The following is a 20,319-nucleotide window of genomic DNA, read 5'->3' on the forward strand; positions in this document are numbered from 1 at the left end:
TTTACTTCTATATCTTGGTATGCACTACCATCTCTATTATTAGATCTTGTATGTAATTCATTAGATATAGTTGTAAACATTTGGTTCTGTTGCCTTAAAGAAATCGGGTCAAATCTGCATGATTCATGCCCTTGGATCCCAATAAAGTTGAGATGAGGCCACAACGTGGTCAAGTGACTAGGCACGCTCCAAGGATTGTAGAACAAAGAGAACAAAGGGGAGAAAAGTTTTAGGAACTCTAGTCGAAAGATTTCCCCATTAGAGCCCTTCTTGAGAGTGAAGTAAAAGCCAAAGCATCATCCTAAGTCACAATTAAGAAGAGAGGGAAACTTACGCTAAAGAACTATGGAAGGGGCAATCGTCAAGGATTGTAGGACAAAGAGAACAAAGAAGGCTAGAGGAAAAAATTGAGGAAACTCTAGTGGAAAGATTTCTCAATTAGAGCCCTTTTCGAGAGTGAAGTAAAATCCAAACCATCATCCAAAGTCACAGTTGAGAAGGAAACTTGCACTAAACAACTCTGAAAGGGAGTTTGGGAAAAAAATGCCATAAATTTACATGACAAAACATATTCCACTACCATATTTAATCGCATTGAGAATCTATCTATATTAAGAAAACCTAAGATTGGTGTCATGCCTGCCCACTACTTCAGTTTTACTGCATTTTAAGACTTTGTGGTTATAAGTTCTTTTCGGATGATTATGTTTCTATTTCTGTAGAACTTGGATTTATTAATGTCTTTGGGACATGTGACTGTTGTTGGATAAAACCTTTCTGTTTTAGAATTACTCTATTTTAAGCTTTTGATAGAGACATTTATGAATCTGACAAACTTATGATGTATTTAGAATTAATGTCTGATGTTTAAGTTATGAGTTCTTGTTTTAGGTATTTTCCTAATGTTCTTTTGGCATGTTATATATATATATATGTTGTTATGTTAAAGGGTCTATATATATATATACATTAAGTTTATTTTTTAAATCAATTGCTAATTTAAAATGGGGTTTAAAAAACCCGCGGTGGTTATTATGGATGTGTTTAGCATATCATATTTGCAAAAACAAAGTTTTATTAACCTAAAACCCTAAAGGGTTTCGCATACATTATGCTTAAGGTAATATGTTCGTTGTTGTTTTTAAACATGGCCAATATTGTGGCGGTGGCTATGAGATAACCGTATGCACGACATTTTGAGAGATGCGGGTTTATTCATTTCATCTTTATGTGGCTTTTATTGCATTAAAGGCCTTGGTCGGCCAGTTTGGTGTGAATGAGATTGTTGCTGTGCATGGCCAGAAATTGAGCCATTTTCCTCTGTTTTGATTTACACGTGTTGTTGCTGGAGTTTTGGCAATATGAGGGGTTTCAGTTGGAAGGAAATTCTTGCATATGAAATCGAGCAAAGGGAAAACTCATTGGGAGTTATATTGTGGTTGGATATTTGGATTCTGTTGCTATCCTTCATTGTGGAGATTGTGGCCAGTTTGGGGCTTTGGAGTCGAGCTGTATTTCAGACCTTTGAGTTGAGTGTTTTTCCATCTACTGAGTTTTTGAGGTAGGGGGCCTCTCTTAAACCCTATCTTAATTCTGTTGTGTCTGGAATTGTAGTTTATGAATGTTAAAATTTGGTTTGTATGAAGATTTATATCAACACCCAAGTGTGGGCCTATGCAGAGTTCGACAATGAAGCTATCGAGTTGTGCATATTTCCATACTCGAATGTGGGTATTTGAAAACATAGTTTGCAGTAGAGTGTTGGTTTCATGTTGTGGAAATGTGTAATGTTATGAGGTTGTGGCTTCCATAGAGCCGAGTTCAGGGTGTTTAAGTTTTCGGTATGTGTATTAGTTGATATATGGTTAACATCGACATCAAACATTAAAGTATATGCAAAGCTTGGGAAATTCGTTGTTTTGTTTGTATTTAGAATTGGGTGTGAGGATGTTGGAATTTACGGATTATTGTGTTGCGCCTGGATGTGTTCTGTATTGTGGTAATGTGATTATATTGTGGGTGTTGGCTTCAGTAAAATCCGAACCCAGTGAGAATGATATTTCGTGGCTTTTATGGCATTTGAGTTAGTTGAAACCTAAAACGTAGTTTAACTGTCAAACAACTATATTAATTTGAGAACAAACATTTGATCAAACAGTTGTCAAAAATAGTTAGCATGAAACTCGAATTAAGCTGTATTGGTAGTTGTCAACGTAGTGTTATTGCAAGTTCGTTATGATTGTCAACAGTCGATGTCGTGGAAATATTTTGTGTTCGAACTACGTATCATCAGTATTAAGAGATCATATGAAAATTTGAAATTTAGTAATTTGCTGTTAGTAATATCAATCGTGACATTTTGTCAAACAGTTATGTGGAAACTTGAAAAAAGTAGTAACATCTTTGCGACAGCATAGTTACTTCTTAAAACAACATCTAGGGTCCCTATGTTGGACATTAGTGATTAAGAAAGATGTTGTTTTTCATTATTGTACTAAACTCTATATGTATTAACATATTAATGGAAACATATTTGGATGATATCATCTTTCATTTTGAGGTTTTTAGATTGAGAGTGGTTCAATCTATGTATTTGTACTTGTATTTAGTTGTATTAAAAAAAATATTATTGTGTTCATTGTATTTGTTTTGGTTTCAAATTTATTTGTTTATGCTTAGTATGTCATTACACCTAAGATTGGAGGATTCGATCTAAAGACCCCCCATATGGAGGGGAAAGTACTTGAGTTGATTGGCTAAATTGGAGGTTGGATATGTAGAGGATGTACATGTTCCTAAGTGTAGGGAAAGTTGTAGAGCATAGCGGTCGCAATAGTAGCAAGTAGGTGATAAAGATGATGACTCCCTTGACAAGTCCAAATGTGGATCAACCAAAATTGTTGAAGTTCACAAAGAACCACAAAATCTTGGAGACTATCTATATGACAAGCAGTTATGGGGACATGAACTATTAGATGAGATTGTTTACAACACTACAAGGTATGAGAGCTGATTGGTTAACAATGGAGAGTGCGTTTAAGGTAGAGTTTAAATTGGTATGGGACGACAATAAGATCATTGCCAAAATTTATAATGCCAAACAAGGGAAGAATGAGATTGTATGACCTTACACTTTGCCGCAAGTGCATTTAGGGTGTAAGAGCAATCTTGCATCACCCAAAAAAACTATCGTCTAGTTTTTGTAAGGGCTATTTTGGGTAGTGTTAATAGTTTATGCTAGTTTACTATTTTTAGTAAGTTTTTCATTTGAGCACAATTTGTTCCAATTACTTACCTGGAGGTTCATTTTGGATATATGAGCACGTCGACAAAGTTTCATGGCAAGATCAAGTCTTTTTTAGAAGATTTTGAATTTTGTTTTAGTGAGGTTGTACAAAAACTTTTAATTCAGTTTTGAAGGCCTTATTGGCTTTGAAAAGAGGGTTGAACTTTGCCTAGGACGATGCTTTGCTTTCCAAGTTGTAGAGCAGTTTGAGAGGTTTCCAAAAAGTGGTTATAATAGCCAATCGGGTACTCAGTTTACATGACATGGCCTCCAAAAGTTGTGCTACTTTAGGAGGAAAAAGCAAATCGCTTCAAATACAACAATGGGTGTTGAAACTCGTTTCCATCTTAGGGGAAAATAGTATAAAGATGGTCAACTTAAAAATAGGGAGTTACAATTTTTAGAACCTTCCAGGGCGGTTAAACTTGTCAATTTAAAGAAGACAAGTAGGGATTAATAGGGCAGTTGTGATGGTGCATATGGTGGCTTTGGCTTGTAGATTATTGTAATGAAAATTCCCATGTGGCTGTAGCATGTTTCTTTTTGAATATTGCAAGTCATTTCATTGAAGATAATAGAGAGCAAGTGTTCTTGTTCGTGCATTTTTTTGTTTATTTCTTTGTTGTGTTGTAAGTGTATGGGTAAGTAAGGGAAGCATCCTTCATCACACAATCGTAGGCTCTAGGTATTGTTTGTCAAGTTGGAGAATTAGCTAGATGACTAGTTGAAGAAGAGGTGGCTAATTGAAGGGCTTATTCCCTTGTGCACAAGAAGATGAAAGTTATACCTATGTCCTCGTGTGTTGATATTTACAACTGGGCAATGGACCTTGAGAGTGAAAACATGACATCTTGAGGCGAAGAGGAAGACATATGATGACAAGAGATCGAAAGATAACAATCAATGATAAATCAATAACAATCAAAGTCCTACAACAATGACAAATTGACAAATGCTCAGGAGTCAAGTTATGCGAAAGAAAACCTAGTGCTTTGGGAAACCAAAACTCTAGCTACTAACCTTCCATTTGATAGGTGCTAAACAACATGGAATTAAGCCATTATGGACATTGATGGCACAAAAGGTAACAAATGGCACACAACACTTTTCCTTGGATTTTGTAGTTATCCCATTGGAAAGAAGGCATATGATGTGCTTCTTGGGAGAGGTCGATTGATCATTGCCAACACAACCCACAATTTGAAGCAAAGTAAATTCTCAATCGAGAGTAAAGGGAAGAAGTACGTTATCAATCTGAGAAATTAGGCGACAAATAAGGAGATGGCATCCTTCCAAATCAGAGTTTGAAGATGAAGAGTTGTTGATGGACGAAAGAAGGCATTGAATTGATTGATAAAGGGGTGGTCAGGTTGGAAGATTGCTGTGATAATGAGTCAAGTTCCTTGAATGGACTATTTGATTGGTTAATGGAGTACTATGAGGTATTCCTATCAATATGTAATTTCCTTAAAGCCACAACTTTTAAGAGCAAGTGATTAAAGCGTATGAAGTTATGGATGATGCATTGATAGTATGCAAAGCAAAATATATGGTATGGGGCATATAAGGGTTCGTCAAGAGAAATCCATTTCATTGGAAATTCAAAGGAAAAGAAAGAAGGAATCAAAATGGATGTGATTAGAAATCAAAAAATGATGAAGACTCTTCAGAGACCAGTGTTTGATTCACACTCTTGGCAAATTTATAAATTCCACTCTTGGCGAGGGTATGTTTGTATTTGGTAGAAGCAATCGAAGGTAGTCTTGGCAAGATTTAATCTCATCAAGAACTTGGCAACACGATGTAGAGAATGCAAAATCATTGTTGTACCAATTTTATATGAAGTAGAGGAAGAGTCAATACAACCAACTTATATTGATTCTACAGTCCTCTATATGTTTGCTAACCTCATACAATGTATAGTCGACACAAACTTGATTCTGTATGCCGAAACAATGCTCCATTTGACATGTACGATACTAGTCTAATTATCTTGTATGACTCTTTAGCTGTCTAAAGCACCTTGGTTTGTCTCTTGTACAATATCTTAGTTTTTCTTTCGTATGATGCTTGTAACATTTCATATGGATAGTGCAACTTATTGATACCATATGACATCTCCATCAACTACTGACTTGCATTGCACAAATTGAAAACTTCACTTACGTTATTGATCATATAGACTTTCTATAAAGAGATCCCCCCTTGAAATATATTTTTTCAACAATAAAAAACTGAACAATGACCCCTTAAAAGAGATTAGACTAAATATCCGTGCTACACAATATAACAAATAGCATTTTGAAAAGCTATTAAGAAACTACAGTTTGATTTTTCCACAATGTTATAGTTAAAAACATTTAAACCTCTTTTACTTCTAGTACAACTCATATGAATAGCAAGACATAGTGATATTGAATTGAACTTTGAGTTTTCAAAAGTTAGCACTAACCTGTAGATGTTTCCTGCGTTCAATCCCATCGTTGGTTTGCTCTCCTAATCAATTGCATTAGTTGGAGCCTTACGAAGCCCATGCTCACAAGATCATGCATGGTCATTTGAAACAATGACTACTCATAGATAGCCATTGAAATCAATGAGAGTTTTGTTGCATTTGCTCTCTTAGCTCCTTATAATCGCTCTAGTTAGCTATCCTAGGTTTGTATTTCTTTTACCCACTCAATGGACCCCAGTCGAATCAGTTTGTCCTTTATAGCTAGAACTGCTGTAAGTGTTCTATTTGTTAAGCCATTCGATTTTGTGACATCTTGCCAAAGACGATTGTTATCAAAGACCAAAGCTCTTGTCATTCAATCTCTTCATTAATCGAATCTTTCTCAATAGTTTCTTGAGCAATATTTCTTTATCACTAGGGATATCTGTTTATTCGTATGCCTCTGAAAAACACAGGATTTGAGTCCGTACTACATGCAATTTCTTCTCCCACAAAAGGTCACCCAACTGCCGTGCATCCTCTACAAGAAAATCAAATTGATTGCATAATTGAAAGAATATTTCTTGAATTGTAGAGACACCCTTATGACTATGCATCGTTACTCTAGCATGTAGTGTCTTAAATTTCTTCCCGTTTGTCAATAATAGATCCCTCTGTGTCTGCGTTTGTAGTTTACTTCCCTTTTCTAATATCTGCTTGTGCTCTTGTAGTACCTACTGCACTGACCTGGGTATGTCTTCCAACATCGAAGATTGGGATAAACGTTTGGCAAGATGCCATTCATGTAGTCATCTGGCTTCCAAAAGAATTAAACTGTCCACCATAAAATTCTTTGTTCCTCCTCTGAAATGATTCCCTGACTCCCTTATACCTACACTCAAGTAATGCACACGCCATCTTGTCTCCTAGGCCACGTTGCCACATTTTTTGTCTTTGTATTCCTCTTCTTTTTTAACATATATGTTTATTTTTTCACGTTAATCATCCAAACTTCCCACACATCATGTATGCATTGTTTTAATTTATTAAATGCAAAAAAGAGGCAAAAAAAATCAACAAATATATTTATATTTTTTATTGGCGAGGTTAAAGAGGGACATTACACTTTTATTTTGGGATTTTAAGCAATATGGCACCGTACAAAAACAACTAGTTGACAATTCCGTACAACCTTTGTTGCCTACTGTATGGCAACTTCATGACGACTTATTTAGTGTCGCACAAAAAATTCTTGGTAGATTGTTTAGTATCGTACAAGTATGAGATCTTTTGCATGTGTATGACAAGTCTAGCATATGGACTCTTCCATGTTGTATGAACTAGTCTTTAGTTTGTGTTTGGGCAACATATGATCATTTATCCTTGACAACTATTGGTGGAATTTCTTGTAGTGCATGCACTTCTATGTTGTATGCACTGGTCTTAGTTAATCTTTGGGCATCATATGATCATTTATCCTTGACAACTATTGGTGGGATCTCTTGTAGTACAAGCATTCCATGTTGTACAAATGAGTCTTTAGTTAATTTTTGGGCACCATACGATCATTCATCCTTGACAACTATTGGTGGGATCTCTTATAATACAGGCACCTTCCAATGGTACAAAATTATGATTTGATTTTGGCATCACCTAAAGAGAAGTACATAGTACGATGAAGAGATTGGTTGGTCCTAGATCCTAACAAGGGGGCCTTTTGATCCCCATGTCTACAACTTTTGAGTTTGTCTACACTCTTGTCAATAATCTTTCCAATTATTAGTTGATGTATACTTGTTTGGAAGACAACTTTTTCACTTGGGTGGATGATGTAGTTAGTGTGCAATACCTATTGCCATGTTCTAAAACACTGGATATTCAACGATGATTAAATTGTCTATATTAAGTTTGCATAAATTTGTTTTTGGATTTGATTGTGTATGTTTTTTTTTATCATCAACATTTCGGATGACACTTTGCAATCCATCATCAGGATGAGAGAGAAAAGGATGTGAAAGATTATAGATATGCAGACTAGCATCTCCAAAGGGAAATTGTAGTTGTTAGTGTTAGCTGATTGACAGTTGTGTTCCTCTCGGCAATTGTTGGGTGCTTTAAATATGAAGTGTATTGTCAAAGATGGTAGCATGGTATAGTTGGATGAAGTGGAATCCTTGGCTAACCATCTTTGGTTTTCTTTTTCATAATAAACTTGAGTGAATAGAGATTTGTTTTACTGTGTATTTTGTATGCATTGTCATCTTTATCATTATTTCATGTATGTAATATATGCAATAAATGATTTCTCTTTATCTTATCATCATTAGCAATGGGGATGAGCCATTACACCTAATATTTTATATTTGTTTAAGTAATTGAAGGTTTGTCTTGCACAAAGTTTTAATTGTTATGGGATTTGATGTGTGCATGTAGAAGTCATCTCAAGATTGCTTTGATGAGCAGTCATTATATCTAATACTTTTAAAATAGAAATAGTGATCATAGTAAATGGCACAACACATTATTTAATGCATAGGCTTGTTCTTGGTCTTTTAATTGGCCCCTCCTTGAACCTATTTTCTTTCTATTTCTTTGCTATGAGAAAAGATTCTAACAATGATATTAAATACTCCTTACTGTGAACCTATCCTTTTCGTCTAACTTTTATTGCTAAACTTGCACTACACCTATTTTTTTGATATCAACTTGTTATAGTTGTTGACTACTGATTTAAAAACATACACCTATTTTTTGACATCTACTTGTCATAGTTATTTTAAGTCCCCATAGAAGCATAAATCTGCAAAAAATCTTGAATATACCTGTTTAATACTAAATCCTAGAGTTGGCCAATCTTTAATTAAAAAAATCTTTTGATACATGAAAAATTCGTTGACCTGATTTTCAATTATCTTTTTGCATTTAAAGTTCATTAAAATCATATTAATAACCCTCCAAAATGGCAACATTTTTTGTAAAAAATTGTTGCCAATCTTCTCTTTGAAAAATCTTTTGATTCATGAAAAAATCGTTCCCTTGATTTTCAATTATCTTTTTGCATTTAAAGTTCATTAAAATCATATTAATATTCCCCCAAAATGGCCAAAAAAATGGCAAAACTTGATGCAAGAGCATCTTGAGTTTTCTCAGTGACTACTTTGGAGTTCATGGGAGGAGGCTCGGTAGTTGCTTTGGAAGGTGCTTGGACTGATACTCGGTCGAAGGAGTGGTGCTCAACATGCTCTGGAAGCTCGACATGGTCTGTTGTGCTCAACATGTGTTGGAACTCGACAATGCTTGTGGGAGCTCGGCGATGCTTGGGAGTTTGCTCTCACTCGGTGGTCTGTTGGTGCCAATTGGAGTTCTTGGTGCATTTAATGCATGTAGCGTGTGATTGTGTCGTGGATTGATCGTGTGGACCTATTTGTGGTCTTGGTTATCTCACCTATGTGCATTTAATCTTGGTTGCAAACTTGGGGCTTGTTCTAGTATTTTGTGTAGTTATCGTGTGTTAACTTCAAGTTAACGCAAGGGTTAACATTTTGTATTTAATGTTTGTTGTGAGCCAACTTGTGGCTTAAATTTTGCATTTAATACATGGGTTTATTTAATTTTGTAATTGCTAGGCCAACTTGTGGCTTAGTTGGGTATAAGTTGGGGGTCTTGTGGAGTGTTAGGTCATCCATTCATGGAGTGATAAATTCATTCAGAGGGAGTGGATCCTGAGTGCAGCGTGGAGTAGCTGAAGGGCGAGTTTTCCCGAGTCTGTGGACAGAGCGCCGAATGTGAAGCAGTTTACAGCAGGATTGTGGTGGAGTTGCGCATTTGTGAGAAGAGCTAGTGGCTGCGGTTTAGAAACAAGGAGGTTGCTTGGTGGCTTGCGAGCACAAGTTGAGATCTTGGAGGTTTCTACCAGATTTCTGTTATGTTACAGATCTGGGCTAGCTAGGATTGAGTTGTATCTTGAGGTATCTTGCAGAACTGTTTTTTGTAATTGTTGTTGTAGCTGGCCCTAACTTGGAAGGCCTTACAGCCGGGCATATTTCATGTAAACAATTATTTTTTAAATAAAGAGCTGTGATTTGGTATCAGATCTTGTATTGTTGTTTTGTTTCCGCTGTGTGGTTATTTGCTGGGGGCTAGGACATCTCCTTTGGGGATTCTCCTGCCTTGCACTGCCTCAAAAATAATTGCAGGGTTGGGAAGTAGCACGGGAAATAGGCCATAACAGTTTTTATTTTCCTATCTTTCTACATTCAATACATTGTATGGCTTGATTGATGCTAAGTTTTTTAACATTGATTTGTTTGGATAAATTTTAAATATTAAAATTGTTACAATATGAAACAAAAGAAGACTGTAACAAAGCTGCCTTATTTATTTGTTGCAATATGATCTAAAGGAACAGGGTAACAAAGTTTTGCCTTATTTATTTTGGAGAAAACAAAGAACCCTCCAATAAGCATTATAATCATTTTAAGCTTGTCAATTATGACATAAGTTCTTTTGATTAGTCAATTTTCTGGATATTTAAAACGCTAATCAAAACTAAATTAAATAACTCATGCAATTCAGTCTGTTCAACATATATAAAGTTTTTGCACTTTATACATGTGTATACATCACTTTACAGAAGTGTATATCATGCCTGCATATAATTGTTTTCTGAGTATATATAATAAAAGAAACTTAGAGGACTCTAGTAAACGGATTCTACTTATATGAATATGAAGATTTTCTTTTATTTACAATGTTTTGCAAAGAAAGCGTCATTCTAATTTGAAGAATAAGAAAGCCCATATCATATTTTGATGCTACTTCAAATCATGGCTTGATTGAAATTTATACAAACAAAATCAATATTAAAATTTGAGTCCTCCAAGTCAAAAATATATTAGGAGGTTGTGCAAGTGCTTTGAATCATTTATATAAGCCCTTTACCATCTATGCTATGGAAAGGTCCTGTAATTTAAAAAAAAAGTAGTTATTGACTGTTTTGTCCCTTTTTCTGCAAATTCAGAACTTTCCCCATTTTTTCTCTATTTTTTCAAACAATCCTACTTTGGGCTGCCAATTTATTCACCAAACTATCTATGCTTCTATGGTTTTGACTGTTCATCTAAAATTTGATTTTCACTATTTTTTTGCTTGCATGTGTATGTAATAAATAGCAATTGCTCAATTGTAAAGTAAATATTATTATAGGCATCTTCATCATTTGCCTAAAATGATACTTGGGAACTTCAGCTGCCCCCATTGTTTGAGTTCCGTTAAATTTGCCATGCATGTAATTATTTGGTACTCTTGTGCTTGGTGTAATTCAAAACATCTAGCAATGTATCTTAGACTGAGCTTTCTTAGAGATTGGTATTGGTACTGATATGTTTGTAATAGTTGCATTGGGACACTAATTCAAAACATCTAGCCATGTATCTTAAGCTGAACTTCCTGGAGATTGGTATTGGTATTGGTACGGTTGTAATGCTTGCATTGGGAGTGCGCACACACACATCCCTATACAATTTGGCAACGGCTAAATCCTAAACTAAAACATAAGTGTTACCAAGGGGGACACTTTTTTCTTTTCTTTTCAAAACTCCATGTCCTCCCTTGGTAGCAGTTACATTTTAGTTTAGGGTTTAGCCAATACCCTTATTTGCCACATTTTATCATTTCTGACCTATGCTTGATCGTGTTGAATCTTGCTTACACTTGCCCAAAATCAGACATCTACGTAGCATTCTAGACCTCTAGTCCTTGACTTCAGTTGAGTTGGGAGATCAAAGCCACATGGGCAATCCTTGCCCTAGGTTAGGGTTGCTAGGGGTGACCTTGACCCAAGACAGGGTCACTTTGGGTAACTTGCATCGATAAGAGGGGCCCCAATTCAAATAATCAAATAGCTATTTGTGGGTGGAGGTAAACTTCTTTTGTGCCCCCCCACATTTGCATAACATCCTAATCTACCATCAAGATCAAGCACTTAAGGCGGCATTTCTTCCCGCCAGAGTCTTCTAATCTAGCATCAGGGCAAAGCAACAACAACCTCCTTGCAAATCTGTGTTTATGATAGATTTTCTTGGCAGGTCTTGTCAAGTCATGTTATTGCACCAACACTTGTTATTACATCCAAAATGCATTGCATCAACAAGGTATAAGGTTCAAATACTTCCTTCTAGATCTATCCTCTGCTACATTACATCATGCTTCCATTTCAATTCAAGTTCAATTCTGTATCATGGTTAAGTCCAAAGCCATGGTTGACCTAGGTAAACCCTCATCAACTCAATAAGTTCCCTTCTTTCTAGGTGCACGTGTCAAGATTCAAAGACATGGCTTTGGATTCCAACTGGAGATATAGAGCTACAGATCAGCCCTTCGCAGATCCAAAAATGTAGGGTTGCAATCATCTTGACCGAAATAGTTCCAAACAACTGTCAGGAGAACATCTGAGCAGCTTTTTGATCCCAGGTCTACCAGTTTTGTCCTCATGCTGTGTTCCCAGGTTTAGGTTGCTTTGGGCAAATGGTCTGCTTGATTCCAGCTCAATTTTCAGACAGTTTTGTCTCTGCTTATTATTTCCAGATCTGTTTTGTCATTTGCATATATGATTTCTGTATCACTATATATGCTGAAACTTCCATTTTCCACTTTTTGCACCGTCCCATATCGTACACAATTTCAGTATCATTTTCCACTGCCCACAAGGATTGCTGAATTTACTTTGTGATCAATCTTTTGAACCAAGTGGATCACTCCAACATAATTAAAATGAAAATAGGTCTAGTTCCCTAGTTTGCATGTATAAGCTATTGAACCCTTTTTCTATACATTACAATATTTGTATACTTCATACATGCATGCATGCACCCATACATATACATATATAATTTGTTAAAATTATGAAGTAAAAAATTGTGAAATAAATAAATTATCAATAAGACTTTTGAATAGATGTCAAGTTCAAAAGTGGGAAGGTGTTCGATATTGCTTTGACAATCCTGACATAATATCGTCACTAATTAACTGTTAAAGTTCAAAACATCGAACATTCAAATATAAACACACAAATCCTAATTAAATGTAGTGTTACCTTTTGAGATTCCTGACTCAAGTTCATGCTACGTATTCAAATGTTGATATACATACAAAAGACAAAATCACAAATCTAAAATATCATATTATGTCATCCAATGAATGAGTTTTACATTCTACATTGATAATGTTGCCAATTTCAAGGTCTCCAACTATGATAGACCAGATACTCATCTGACAGGGGGATGGTGGAACAGGGGGGCAAGTTTTTGAGACGAGGGGAATAGAGGGGCCTTAGTATATACGACGATATGGTACTTAAAATGTTAGTTTATTGTAATATAAGATATAAATATGTAAAAGAGTAAATACTTGAACATTGCATTGCATTGGAACATCGAACATTGAACATAAATAGTCGAATCGGCAAATAGTCAACACTAGGGCATCCCCCCATCCTCTAACAAAGGTGGCCGAATCTGCACCATTGAAGATGAGGGGTCGGAGTCCCAAGTTCCCTGTGCATCCCCATCTCCGGGACATGGTGCAAAAAGGGGGGGATGCGTCTCCATGTTACTATGCCCATCACCCTCAAGCCCAAGTTCCTTTGAAAGTTATTAACTGGGCAAATCATATTGAGGCCACTTGCATCAACCATTTCATCCTCCAAGGTTTTGGTTGTTCCATTAAGTAGAAGTTGGTCTCAATCCATCTCCTTGTACCTAGAATTTACATGAGAGAGAGAGTGCTGTGATCATTCAATGCAGACAATGTTTTCTGCCTTGTTCAACCGCAATTGAGAAAGCACCGTGAACATTGATTGTAGACTAGGTTTTCAGCCTTCTTCAACCACAATTGAGAAAGCACCATGATCATTGAATGTACACTAGGTTCTCTGCCTTACTCAACCACAGTTGGTTCCTCCTTAAATATTGAACTAAAAGACAACTCCAATTCCTCTCACACGATCATTGCAAATTGTAATTTAGGTGTTTTGTATCCTTTGTTCCACCACCACTCTATAAGTCATTGTTTGCACATATGAAATATAAGGCATCCATGATAGAAAATCACTATGCTTGTGATGACCCCTTTCTGAAATAGGATTTAATAATAAATAATATAAAATTAAAAAATAATATAACATAATTACATGTTATTTAATTTTATTGAAAGGTCAAGGGGCATGTAGTGAAAAGTTGTGACTCTCGTTAACATAAGATATAAAAGGGAGAAGTGTTCATTTGAAAGGGGGATATGGATGAAGGAATTAAGGAAAAATTAATGAAAGAAGAAAGGGAGGGGTAGAAAATAAGAAATGACTCTTCCAAGGGGTAGCAATGATGAAGGGTTGTGACTCTTTTGAAGGATGGTAATTCTCTTTTGAAGGGCAGAAACAGGGTTGTGAGTCGGGACACTTTCGAAGGCTGACAGCTGTGAAAGGTCACATGTGACTCGCGCAGGGGGGCAGAAATGATTAAGGCTGTGACTCTTGAGAAGGGTGGTAATTGTGGAAGGCTGTGACCATTGCAAATGGCAGATATGATGAGGTCTGACTTTCCCTTGGATTGGAAGATATAAGGGGAGAAGTGAGAAGGTTTCATTCGAGGGGTTCGCATAAATGATAACAAAAATAATAGTTTATAACCTCAAGATCACTATCCTAAGCTCAAGTCTGAATTTTGACATCAAATGGATCCAATTCACTTTACACAACCTTTTATTTAAATTGATTAATCCTATTTTGCATATGAAAGTCAAATAAATTAATAATTAATTAGTTAATTTTTAAAAATTAATTTCTGTATGTATTTACACCTTGTATAAATAAATTGGTGAATCCTGTTTTGCATATGAAAGTCAAATGATTTATTAGTTTCCTTCATGTATTTACACCTCATCTTATCCTTATTTTGGATTTTACCCTCCATAATTCACTCTACCTAGTCTTTTAATTAATTTTTTTCATCCTATTCTGCATATGAAAGTCCTAATTAATTATTTTAATGTTTGTTTTTGTTTTTCATGTATTTACATCCAATCCTTCAGCCTTGTAAATCATGTGCATTATGGATCTCATCCTCCATAATCCTCCATAATTAAATAATGTTCAAATTGTTTATTTCAATTAGCAGACACTCTTTTCCAAAATTAAAATAAGTTCAAAACATTTATTTATTTTCTCACCTTAAATACATATTATTTATTTGTCTGTGAATTTGCACTTTTCCTTATCTTTGCACATATTTAATCCATGTGCATTATATTGCTTACCCTCTCTTTTTTTCTCAACCATTGGTCTTGCCATTTAATCTCCATAATTGATCAAACATATAACTAACATCTCGGCCCCCTTATCTTTCCTATAGCTGTAGTAAAATTATTAGTAGCATTTATCCTTCATTGTGCAGTCACAGTTATGCTAGTTTGAAGAGCAACCCATATTCTGAAGCATTTTGGCAAATTCTTATGCAGCAATAGTCTCGTAAGGTCTTTGTGTTGGTATTATTGCTTATCATTTGATTTGACCATAGATCTTAGACATCATTTCGTGATTGTGTGGATTGCGAGTTTGGGTCTTGCATTCCAGTTTTTTCATTATTTTGAGTCGCATTTTCATAGCATTCACACCATATATTTTACTAAGCTTGTTTTGGGTTCTACATGTTTGCTAAGACTGCATGAGGCTACATGATGTTTGGAAGATGTTTTTTTAAGAAAATGTTTGACTCTCAGTACTGGTCATAGCTTTTGACCTCATCAATGGGCTCACAAGTTGTTGATTTCAAATAGAAGGACAACAAAGCAGAGTTGCAGTCCACTTTAAAAAAATAAATATAAAGAGCCTATCTTATACCTTGTTTCACTGTATGGTTTTTATTTGAAAGTTCTGTAATAAATTTTAAGTACTTGGCTCTTCTATATTTTGAAAATTATGTGCATGTTTTGTATCTCCTTGTTTCCTCCAGCTTTGACAAGTTATTTCACAAGCCATTGATTAAACACAAGGAAAACGAAGAGAGTTGTAGTTTACTTTTAAGAAAAATAAAATATAGAAATGCTGCCCTGTCTAACATAATGCATTTTTCATCGTGTTGTACATCACCTCTTGTCGCAAATTTAGATTTTTTTGTAATTTGAAAATTCTATAACTGATTTCAAGTACATGCACTTTGTATGTCTTTGTTTCCTCCAGCTTTGAGAAGTTATTTTTGTAGAAGTTAGACACTGGAATATTTTGATTTAAAACCCCTTCCCTTTAGTAAAAGGCACCCTTTAAAGTTTTGAACTCTTTATTAAGATTGTTGGTTTTACATTTCTCAACTAGCTGTTTGATAGGCCAATTGTAAGGAAGATTTAGTGTACCAAATATTACCACATAGAGAGAGAAACACAAATGAGCTAAAGCAAATGAGCGCAAAAATGTGACATGGGAAGCTTTTCATGTGTTAAATATTCTGGCTTTGGGAATACCATGGACTGCGATTCTCCCATATGTTTTTGATGTATATTGCTAGATCTTAGAAGCAAGCTGTATATTTGAAAGTTACTCTCAAGGTCTGGTGTATAGGATTAATTGAAGTCTTTTGATTTCACCTTGTCATTCCCTTTCAAGGCTAATCATGATTTTAATATATGGTGGTATTATATCTTACCATGTACTATTCTGGTCTTGCAGAAGCACACGCAATATTTGAACATGCTCTGTGGTTGAGAATGAAAGCGCACTGTACTTAATGTTGCAATACCTATGCTATGCACATTCATTTTGGAAGCTGAATGAATTATGGAAGGTCATTACTGAAGGTTTGGCCACTTAAAAAGCTATACGTTTCAGTATTGAAAGCAAGAAAGTGAAAGTCTCTCGAGTCTGCAATCAGCTATATTTGTATGTATCTGCTAACCTACAATGAGATAACCATGACACTCCTGGCAAGTATCAAGTTGTCATAGATTGTGCATTATGTCAAGAACAAGTTGATGGTATGAGCTCCAATCTCAGATGAATACAAAGCCGATTGCTGTTGTTTACTAGAGGTGGAAGTTTGAGATTGTTCTTTTTTTGGGTTTATCTTTTGTGCTATGTTGTCTACTTGTCATTATTGACTAGTCTGTAGACTATGTATTATGTTCGCGACATTTAACTTGGATTGAACCAGGACCAGGTTCAGATTTTGCATATCAGGGCAGTGTGGGGTCTTCTAGATACTGTGAATATCGATTTGTCTATAGGATATAGTCTGATTTTGATACACTGTTAAGTGTTCCTAACCAAATCTATAGATTTTCTTTCCCATGTAATTCTTGCATCTCCTAACTAGTGTGCAGTGCACACCAAATGGGCAGATTACTTTGAATTTTAATTTGTTTATTCTCCAGACTTGAATGTCAACCAGAGGCATATTCATTCATCTGGGATATATTTACTCATAATTTGAAAATGAGATCTTATCCGTGCTTTGAAAATATAATTTTACCATGAGTTGTGTCCTGGATTTGTGATGGTATGACAGATAGAGTCTAGACACTGGCACTCGTTGGAAAAAATGGATGCACAATGAAGATAAATTATAAAAATGCAATGATGTTTTTATTTTGAATAAGTGGCACATAAAGCCTGGATGAAGCTTACAATTGCTTTTGAATGAAGTTTCGTTGTTTTAAATTGCACAACTCCCAGAATTGAGTATTATATTTTAAAACTTATTGTTTGTGTATCAGAACTTGAGCTTGTACAAATATAAATTATATCATGTGTAAGTGTTTACTCCAAGGCAACAAGGAAATGATGGTTGTATATAAGTTAGTGAAAATTAATATGGATCCCAATTTGTTTATGGAGATTTCCACAAAAGCGCTGATAATAAGCTTTTATGTGACTGATCAGTGACCTCTATTCCTTTACTGACAAGATTTTCATTTATTGTTCTTGTTTATACTTGTAAAAATTAATTTCATTTCTCAAATTAATGTACATTTCAATAAGTTAGGGCGAAGAACAGCAAAAGCATTTGGTTTGACCTTCAAATTGGTTGAAACTACTTATTTTAATGTTAGTCAATAAGAAAGGGTTGAAAACCATTTTGATTGTGGTTTGCGCTGCAACTTTTCTATAGCCATCTGATTTTTTCAAGAAGATAGTAAGACTGAAGATGCCATGACCCATCCATGAACTAGCAGGTCCATTGGTAATTTTTCACAACAAATAAAGAGGCAGCTGTGTCTGGGTTGTGCTTTCTTCTGGCTTTCATGGGGACACTCTCTTTAAGACCATTTCTATTTATTGTTTCTAATGCGTTTTATTATTATAGGGACACATCATTAGAGCGATTTTACTAGAGTTTTTCTCACGACTTTGAAGCATCCATTCAAAATATGGGTGATTTTTGGCATCATCCCCAACCGCATATCTAAATTTAATGGCAAACTTAAGATATGTTAACCTAATATAGATCTGATACACGCATTCTCACAACCTTGGTGTCTGTGCATTTGCGCTTGCTGCCATCCAACTAAAGACAGGGTTATCCTGGCATAGAGCATTCTTAGTTTGGAGTCCAGTACTAGACATACTTAGATTTCCATTTTTTGGCGGCAAACACGACTTGCACCATTTTTTGGGGCAAATAGTCGATGTGCATTAGTGATTATCTGGGTCTAAAGATGAGGAATGACATGGGTTGACAACTTATTAATATGGCCTTTTGCAATGGTGTAATATGGAACATGTTTTATGTAGATTGGAGGGCCTGGGGATTAGAGTAATATTTGGATAACTTGTATGACGATAAGTATGAGATATTTTCCACAGCAAGTCAAATTGTGATATTGCTATAACTTGTAGTTTGAGTCAAACTCATTGTGTTTCATGAGTAGTGATTTATACAAATCCATGTCTCATGAGAATTATTGGAACACACTTAGCACTCATTGGATTTAGGTGATGCTCACAGAGGTGAAGCACCAGGAAGGACTTCTCAGGAACCCATCCCAATACTATTCCAGTTGGAACATACTTAATTACGGAGTTTCCTCCATGATTAATCCCACTCTGCTCACAGTACCAAGTAGCTATTGCACTGAGTACATCACCTTTAATTTCATAACAAAATTGGTCTTTATCGTTAAATTACAGGTACCAATATGCAATGTATGTAGATTTTTACCTGTCAATGATTAGTCTTATCGTTAAATTGCAGATATCATGATACGATGTATGTAAATTTTTACCTGTCAATGATTAGTGCTGATAGATGTTGCTCATATTGAATCGAAACGCATTGTACAATCAAATGCTTATATTGTTTTTAATGTTCCGCATTAATGAATTTCTTGATGTTTCATATCATATTATTTTTAATGATATTTTGGGTTTGGGCAATGACATAAAGACTCAGTATTATTTTGTTTCCCTAAAACAATCCCTGCGGCTGTTTCTTCTTGCCGTCCAATATGTGGAAGTAGTGTGTAGCTTTTCTTCTAATTTTTTGAGTGAAGTTATAATTTTGCGAATGAAATGTGGCTGTGGGTTAACGAGAGTGGTTTGCTAGGGATGTGTTATATTACAATTCTAGCTCAGACTGTGAAAGGTGTTTAAGAGGTTGTGGGTTTGGAACACTATTTGGATGTTTTCCAATTTTTTTTTGTTTCCTTTAATAATTGAGCATGCTTGCCAATCGTCAATTTTCTTGACCTATGTTTTAGGTTTTTAGATATTTTGTGAGGTAATCTTTTACATCAATAAGATGAATGCCTGTCTGTTCTGCCCTACGATGGACTTACCTTGTTGGTTCACCAGAATCCTAGGTCAAGTAGGTTCAGTTTAAAGCATTTCTTATTTGTAATTGTCACAAATAAGTTAAAAAATTAATAATTCACTAAAGCTTGTTATTGAGTATTTCTTGTAAAGATCAAACTGGAAGTTTAAATTGTTTAAGACAGTCATAGATATAGCGTGGCATCTCATTTACTCGTATCTTTCCATCATGAGCCACTTATATATCGCATATAATGTGAATTAGGAGCATGTGGTTCTGCAAGAGTATTGTCTAATCTGTCTGTCAATATCATGTTGATTTTGCTTCTTAGAATTAGCAATGTTTCTCGTTAATTCTAATTTTCGCGCTACATTTATCCCATAATCACGGTAGTCACAATTAATGACCTTTTAGAAGTAAATACGAGTATTGTGGATATGCATTCCTTTTGTTTTGAAGGTCATAGTTTTTTTAATATTATAATCTATACATTCCTATAATATCATAAAGATTTTAATCCTCATATCATAACAATTATTCATTAAGGCTATTGGCTAGCTCATTTTCCTAGACCCCATTCGCTTAGAATCATGAAAACGTTTAGTTTATCTAGATACAATTAATCTCATGCATGCTAAGGAATTAATCTTGTGCATGTGAAGGATACTGATCGAACGATAATTTGTCTGTGTTGTAACTATTCTCATTTCCAAGATATGCAAGTGCCTCTTTGACCCGAAGTGCTTGACGAAGTAACAATTGGATGCCCTCATTGACAATGGATACCAAAAGAATGCCTGAATTTC

General features: G+C 35.2%; 1 protein-coding gene across 3 annotated transcripts in view; it reads left to right on the forward strand.

Annotated features, from left to right (window-relative positions):
- Positions 1 to 17,227, forward strand: part of LOC149560050 (microtubule-associated protein 70-1-like) — a 33,233-nt gene extending 16,006 nt beyond the window's left edge. For all 3 annotated transcript variants that reach the window (XM_089824435.1, XM_089824436.1, XM_089824437.1), the window contains one exon: positions 16,435 to 17,227. In XM_089824435.1, the coding sequence (XP_089680561.1) occupies positions 16,435 to 16,453 (19 nt within the window). In that variant the 3' untranslated portion in view covers positions 16,454 to 17,227. The remainder of the gene's footprint in view (positions 1 to 16,434) is intronic.
- Positions 17,228 to 20,319: the final 3,092 nt, after the last annotated feature.

Source organism: Cupressus sempervirens, chromosome 4 (genome assembly GCF_028749045.1).
Source record: "Cupressus sempervirens isolate cs-2001-9-10 chromosome 4, ASM2874904v1, whole genome shotgun sequence".
Taxonomy (NCBI): Eukaryota; Viridiplantae; Streptophyta; class Pinopsida; order Cupressales; family Cupressaceae; genus Cupressus; species Cupressus sempervirens.